The sequence below is a fragment of the Rhopalosiphum maidis genome, chromosome 3 (genome assembly GCF_003676215.2).
Source record: "Rhopalosiphum maidis isolate BTI-1 chromosome 3, ASM367621v3, whole genome shotgun sequence".
In the NCBI taxonomy this organism is placed as follows: Eukaryota; Metazoa; Arthropoda; class Insecta; order Hemiptera; family Aphididae; genus Rhopalosiphum; species Rhopalosiphum maidis.
The window spans coordinates 4,892,087-4,900,267 of NC_040879.1; the positions used below are offsets into that span (position 1 = coordinate 4,892,087).

At 32.4% G+C, this 8,181-nt stretch overlaps 1 protein-coding gene across 1 annotated transcript; it reads left to right on the forward strand.

The window, feature by feature from the left end:
* The first annotated feature begins 5,967 nt into the window (after nucleotides 1-5,967).
* LOC113560163 (piggyBac transposable element-derived protein 4-like) lies at nucleotides 5,968-6,618 on the forward strand. Its single transcript, XM_026965922.1, has one exon. The coding sequence runs from the start codon at nucleotides 5,968-5,970 to the stop codon at nucleotides 6,616-6,618; it is 651 nt and encodes a 216-aa protein (XP_026821723.1).
* The last annotated feature ends 1,563 nt before the right edge of the window (nucleotides 6,619-8,181 follow it).

The window sequence follows — 8,181 nt, forward strand, 5'->3', positions numbered from 1 at the left end:
TTTTGAATACGAACGGCGTACGTAAGGAAAGAAATGAACAAATCTAATAATACAAAAATATTGCTAAGAAAATTTATCATTCGTTTATAAATAAACCGTTTAATAATTTTACTCTGCTGGTGCGGGGTGAAAGTACTCGCCTAGAAGTCTAAGTATTGTGCCGTAAACCAGCTCGACCGGTGTTTGTTCGATGGCTTTGATGGTATTGCGGAGCGCGAGAAGCACGACTGGCAGCTTGGTGGTCCAGTGCGGTGATTTGTGCGCAGTTAGCGCAGCCTTGAGCGTTCGAAGAAAACGTTCAACCATACCGTTCGCCTGTGGGTGATAAGGTGACGTTCTAATGTGTTGAATGCCGAACGTGAACATGAGCGATCGAAAAAGCTCGGACTCGAACTGTCGGCCTTGGTCGGTTGATATGTCGTCGGGAACGCCGAAACGTGATACCCAGTTGTTGACTAAAGCTACGAATAGACTATTGTCACGTCACGTGAGCTCACGTGCTGTCACGTAGATACATGAAAACCGTGATATCACGTTTAGAAATACACTACTGTCATATTATGCTTTGTCATATAACAAGACGACGTCAGTTATCCGTTGTGTAAGTACAGTGAACGTATATTTTCTATTACCCAAGTGTAGTTTTTAAAAAAAAATGGATTGTGAAAGCTCATTTAGTTCAGATTGTGAAGAACTGGAGATTATAGCTGCTTTTTTAGCTATCGATGAAGAAAATAAATCAACGACATCAAGACCTTGGGTACACGAAATAAATGAAAAAAGAGAAATATTAAGTGAATTTCATAGGCTTGTACAGAAATTAAAAAAAGATCCTAAACGATTCCATATGTATTTTCGCATGACAATGAAAGAATTTGATTTTCTAAATGAACTAATTAAACAGGGAATACATAAACAAAATACTCAATTTCGAAAAGCCATCAGTACAGAAGAAATATTAGCTGTTTAAGGTATGTATAAATCATTATAATATCAATATTAAAATTAAGAATATTTGATTTAATAGTACATACAGTATTTTATATGACAAATTATTTTTGGATTAATTAAAATTAAAAGCAAATGCTTAATTTATTGGTATAAAGATTGGGGAAGAGATACCATTTCAAGTACTGTTGTTATCAGCGGAAATATTTGAATATTCACCACTGAACATTCTTGGCTTAGAGCTGGAGATGGAGTTGAAGCGTATGATTGTTATGGTACAAAAGATTGTGGTTGTATAGTACAGGGATATGGAGTAGTGGAAAACGATTGTTGGTTACATCTTATTTCTGCAGATAAAACAGAATTACTTAGAGCAAGTTTGATTTGGGGTTGCTCTAATTTTGGTAACTGCATTGTCATTTTGGACATACTTAAAAAAAAAAGTCAGTATCGTCAAGATTTTATAAAACACTGGTTGGCTTTGATGTGGTTTTGCATGATTTATTTTTCTTGTATTGACGTTTCCTTAAAGCCGTACTTTCCTTTAATATTTCAATCAATTGTCCTGCTGGAGTTGTATTTTGATTTGTGTTTTAACACGTTTCAAATGTTCAAATGTTGAAGCTGAATCAAAATATATAGCTTGATTGTCTTGTGCATCCCGTTCGATTTCTTTATCTACCTGACTTGGTAAGATATCTTCTAGTTCAGCAAAAAGATAAGACTAAGTTAGACTTATTTAAATTTCCTTGCGTCCTTTAATAGTAATTATAAATTTTAATTTATTAAATATACAAAAATATAAAAATTCACTATGTTGATAGTTATACTTACTTTCTTTTTTCTAAAAATGGTAATATATATATGCCATTTGCTGCTCAAATTTCCAAGAGGTTTTTATTTTGTAAGCTGAACCACTTTTTGCCTCACCTCGACGCCTGTTTCTTGCATTGCAAAAACATCTCCTTAAATTCTCCCAACGTTGTTTTGCTTGATTTCCTGAAAATTTCAAAAATTGTTATTTAAGATTTTTTTGCGTGTTATAAATTAGAATTTTAACGAAAAATTGAGTAAATACAGTACTGATAATATTATGTTACATAATATTTTATATTAATATAATAAGTACTAATACATATCGATTTATCGAAATGTGTTATCAAGTGATTCATTTAATTTCCTACAGTTAAAATGTTTTATTGTAATTATTCATCAAACTATGCACGTTTGTTTTCAATACTTTGTATCAGAATCTAAAATAAAAAAAATATTTTTAGCGACAGGAAATTTTTTTTGAAGTATCGGGTTTAACTTTAGACTAGGATTTAGCACTGTTCGTGAAATTGTGAAAGAAGTTTATGATGCAATATTGAACAGATTGGGACCAATTGTAATGCCGCCACCTATGGAAGACATGTGGAAGTGTTGCAGAAAAATACAAAAAAATGTGGCATTTCCCAAATTGCATCAGTGCCGTTGACAGAAAACACATTAAAATCCAGTGCCCATTAATGGTAGATCTACATACTACAATTACAAAGGTAGCAACTCAATTGTACTTTTAACAATTGTTGATGCGGATTATAAGTATATTGCAATCGACGTTGGCGCATATGGCAGAAACAGTGATGGTGGAATTTTTTCTCAATCGGTAATTGGTAAAACGTTAAATAACAAAACACTCAATGTTCCAGAGCCAACCCCTTTAACAGAAAACGGAGAACCTCTGCCTTATGTCATTGTTGGAGACGAAGCATTTCCGCTAAAAAATTATTTGCTTTGACCATTTAGCAGACGCTATTTAGGGGACAATGAGCCCAATAATATTTTTAACAATAGGTTGTCACAAGCTAGGCGTGTTGTCGAAAACGCCTTTGGAATTATAGCTGCTCGTTGGAGGTGTTTCCAGGGGCACTTAGAAGTACAACCAGAATTTGTAGACAAAATTGTACTCGCGTCGTGTTGTCTGCATAATATGTTATTCACAGACAATGCGTTTGAACCCGATATAGAATCACTTCAACTGCCAGAAGCTGCTTTACTGCATTTAGATCCACTGAGAAGAAATAGCACTCGTGACGCATTTCAAGTTAGAGAAAAATTTAGAGATTACTTTAATTCTGATTCAGGTACTATAATTTGGCAAGTTGAAAGAGTTCGAAAGGGAAGAATAAATTCTTAATTAATAAATCAATAAAAAAAATTGTTTTTACATGCATAATTTACTAAGTTTGTAGTTGTTGATTTTAATATTAATTAATATCAAGTAATCAATAATCAGTAAAACTAAAAATCTTATGTTTTTGCTTTCTGTAATATACAATTTTGTCGATTTATATTAATAAAGAATATTTTAAATGTTAAATGTAATATTTAATTATTTTTGTACATGTAATTTCAATTTAAATTATATCATAATATGGTTGTATGAAGTAATTTTATAGTGTAGTAACAGTGAATAATATTGACAATCGCACTATTTTTAAACGCTGGATTTTAGTCAGATAAAGAAGTATTTATAAATTTCACTACCAATAAGCCTACATAATAAACGTAGCAACGACAGTCTACAAATTTGTATTATACAAATTTATTTTCGAGTTTTCTATCATAATATTAATAATTTTTAATAACGATTTGACAAAATGACAATAAACATAAAATATAATAAAAACAAATATAATGTAATATAAAATATAATAATATATAATAAACATATTTATATTTACCTGATATGTTTAGCTCTTTCCCAATTTCTTCCCAAGCACTTTGGCGTATATGCTGATCCCGATATTCATGTGAACTATGATTATATAGGACTTCATGCTCTCTTGCCTTTTCAATTAATTGTTCGTCCATTTCGAAAACTGAAATATTTAACAAGACAAAACTCCGAAAAAATATGATGACGTGACATTACGTTAGTCGGAAATGTGTCAACTTTCAGAAATAAAAACCGTGCCGTCACGCGTGAGCTGATATTAATGTAGCGCTGATACATTAAAATACTGTATAAATCTATATCTCACACTTTTTTCCCGTAACGTGATAACACGTGACAGCACGTGAGCTCACGAGACGTGACAATAATCTGTTCGCAGCTTAAAAGTCACGCGACCGCGTGAGCAGACATGTTGTCGATCGGCCACACCTCGGGCCAACGTGTGAATCGGTCGATAACGGTGAGGAGGTATTTGTGTCCGTCGGACTACCAGGTCGAGATGTATGTGTCCGAAACTTCGCTCGGGCAGAGCGAAAGGCGTGATTGGAGACGATGTGTGCCTTTGAACTTTGGCTCATTGGCATGCCTCACAGCATCGGACCCATTTCAAAATTTCGCGATCCATGTCTGGCCAGACTTACCGCGCTTTGATGAGACGCTGTGTGCGGCGGCGATCGCTGTGAGCTTGGCCGTGAAGCGCGTCGATAACACGGCGGCGATGTATCGCCGGCACGAACATACGCGCGTTGCCTGTCGAGAAGTCGGAGTATAGGACGCTGTCCGGCGAGATGCGTGGTTGCAGTGATAACAAACTCGGTTGTTTGCCAGCGATTATTTGAGATGAGCAAAACGGGTCATTTGAACCATCCGGTTCGTTCGGATCAAATCAATTAATTGAACAGAATAAAAGATCCGTTCGTCAATATCGGATCATATTAGATCCAAACATCAAAATACACAGTTACGGGTTAAACACTTAAAACTAGTCACTAGCCCCTTCGAAAGTTCGAGCCACCTTAAATGGTTCACGCATCAGTATCCATTGTCAGTATTGTAATTTGTAGTGGTGTGTAATAGTGTAATTAACGAATGAAATAGTTCACTGAATTGATTCAATTGAGTGAATCAAATGTTATGTGTAAATAATAAACATAAATGCTAATTTTTAGATATTTTTGTTATTATTTTCGGCCACCCAATTTTTTTTCAGAAAGAAATCTTCCTCCGATATACAGTGAAACTTCCAATTAACGGTCACCGAAGGAACCATAAGTCCACAAATAACACGTTGACTGTTGTTTATTATTACAACGCCATCGGCCTATTTTATGGGAATTACGAAAAGGTTCGATGTGTTATCTCTTGAACAAATAGGTCTAAAAATACGAACTAAACACCAAAATATTTATTTTTATACACAGATTATTAATTTCCAACAATAATTGTACGGCCGCTGGCGGCAATTCGACGCCTCGATAATATGATTCACTATCAGACGCCATACAGCCGCCGGCGGTCAAACTTATTTATTGTGACAATTTTTTAATTTTATCTTTTAAAAATGAATTGACGGGTAAAAAGGTTCAAGATTGGTGATGAAAATGTTGTTAGAGGGTTATTGAAAGAGTCTGAGTCTGATTTAAGTTTTTTTAGTGAATTTGATGACACGGATGAGGACGATACATACATGCCTCCAAACTCGTCAGGTGATAATCTAAGTTCCAATGGTAAGTACAACTATTATATTATATAATACTTTTATATTTAATAATACATACGTATTTGGTACAAATAATGTGTAAAGTAAAATATAATATATTTTTTTTTAAAAAAAAATGTTAAGTTTAAATAAACAAAAACTAATAAAGCTAAATACAAAAAATAATTTAAATACCACCTGTCGCAATTGTAAAATATAATTTTCAATACAATTTTTTTTTGTCTATTAAATATTTAAAAAATGGTGGTATTTTTAGATAGTAGTGATATTGATGAAAATACTTCAGAGATAGTTAATAACCATCCAAAAACCTTAAAACAAACATGGGATGATTAACGAACCAAAACCAAAAACATTTTTTGTTCAAAAAGTCCCAGTCTAAAAATTGAATGCAACATTATGGACATACTTGAACTCATTTATAACTGACGAAATAATTAATTTAATGGTTGTCGAAACGAATAAGAATGCTGAACAGGTGTTATCTAAACATCGATTGACTAAAGCTAGAAGACTTTCTAAGTGGGTGCCTACCAATGATGTTGAAATTAAACAGTTCTTAGGTTTGCTTATGTAGATGGGGCTAGTCCAAATGCCTAGTTTAAAAGATTATTGGAGTGTGAAGATGTTGTATAAAAATTATGTAGCAAAAAATATCATGTCAAGAAATCGATTCGAGTTGATTCCCCGATTTTGGCATTTTGCCGATAACGACCAAGCTCCAGAAAGTGATAGAATTTTTAAAATTCGAAATCTGATTACAAAAATGGTTCATAACTTTCAAAATATAATGGAACTAGAAGAAATGATGGCTGTAGACGGAACAATGGTTCCATTTCATGGGCGATTAAAATTCAAACAGTATATTCCTGGGAAGGAGCATAAGTACGGTATAAAATTATTTAAACTTTGTAGCGTTAACTGGTATACGTATAATATGGAAGTTTATGCAGGCAAAAGCCATACTGATGGAAGAGGATTATTTTGCAGAGTCGTTGTAGATTTATGTTCCGGATATTTAAATTGCGGCAGAACTATTATAACAGATAATTTTTATACATCGCTTAATTTAGTCAATGAGCTTTTAGAAAAAAATACGCATTTAATCGGTACATTAAGATCCAATCGAGTTAAACTACCAGATGTTACAAAAGTAAAGCTACAACCAGGACAAATAGTAGGAAAAGATGAAGAAAAGGGATGTTACCATGTTATCTACTCCTCATGACATTTCTATGATAGACACAGGTAAAAAAAATAGGAAAAATGAATCAATAGTGAAGCCAAAAATAATAATTGACAATAATGCTGGGAAGGCTGGCATTGATTTATCAGATCAACTATCCAGCTATAATAGCCCTGTATGAAAATCTATAAGGTGGTACCACAAAGTGGCAACCGAAGTCTCATTAGGTACTGCAGTAGTGAATGCATTGATAGTTTATAACTTGAATACGCCACAGAATAAACTAAATTTCACGCAATTTCGAGAATAATTAATAAATGAAATGATTGGATTAAAGTTTTGCTGCATTTCCGTCAATGCTGTAGTCAACACGGGAAGCCCAACCAGTTTGATCAAGAGTGAGTTGGTTCCAAGTAAATTATATACTAAACAAATAGTGAGTAAAAATAGTTTTTATGGTATTATTGGCGTGAAGTTAGATGTACGCGGTATATTTGATACGAATGTATTAATTAATAATAATGTTGAAATGTATTTAAAATTGTATGTAGTGTCTAATTGTACTATGAATGCGAATGCTAATCTAGGAAGGGACTTTTTAAATAAACTGGGATACAAAATTGAATTTAAAAATAATATTGTATTGTAGACATAGCACAAACGGGAAATTCGGACGCAATCGATATTAATTTTAAAGAAATATTGTGAATTGATTATGACGATTTTGCGATTAAAAAAAAACGATAATAAATTAAACGAATTGAGGTACGCATTTAATGAATTATATTATGTTGATTATTTTTCGAATAAGAACAAACGGGATTAGGATAATTTAGACTTATGATATGAAAATAATTCTTTAACATGAGCAGCCTATTTCATTTCGCCCCCGACGTCTTTCGTATAGCGAGCAATGTGATCTACGTGTTATCATTGACGAATTATTGTCTGAAGGTATTAGAAGAGAGAGCAACAGTCCGTATAGCCAGGGCCGTCCCAAGGTTTTTCGGGGCCAGGGGCAAATTAATTTGGGGGCCCTTTGACCATAATAATAAAATATGATAAACAAAATACTCACTGAGAATAACAAAATGTTTATAAACGTTATTTTTCCAAACCTTAACCAATCAAGCTCATTTAAATTCGTGTACCTATAGCATTACATACTTACATAATAGAATTTAATATTATTCATATTATTTATATCAATATTATTCAATACATTATTAGCAATGTATTACCATGTATACAAAAAACTAAAATTTATTCCTAGATATAAATATTCAAAGAAAATATTAACTTGGATGTTTATAGGATTAAATAAATAGATAAGGTAGATTAAGAAAATTAAAAAAATATTCATATATTATTTTATTATTTTAAATAAAATATTAAAATGTATATCAGAACAACAGATAAGGTAGATTAAGAAAATTAAATAAAATGTACGTATATTATTTTATTATTTTAAATAAAATATTAAAATGTATATCAGAACACCTTTTTCCTAGCTTTTTTTTCAGCAAAGCTGTCAATAATAAAAAAACATTTATCTTCAATAAATTTAACATGTAATTATGAATGTAAATAGGTATAACCGTATTA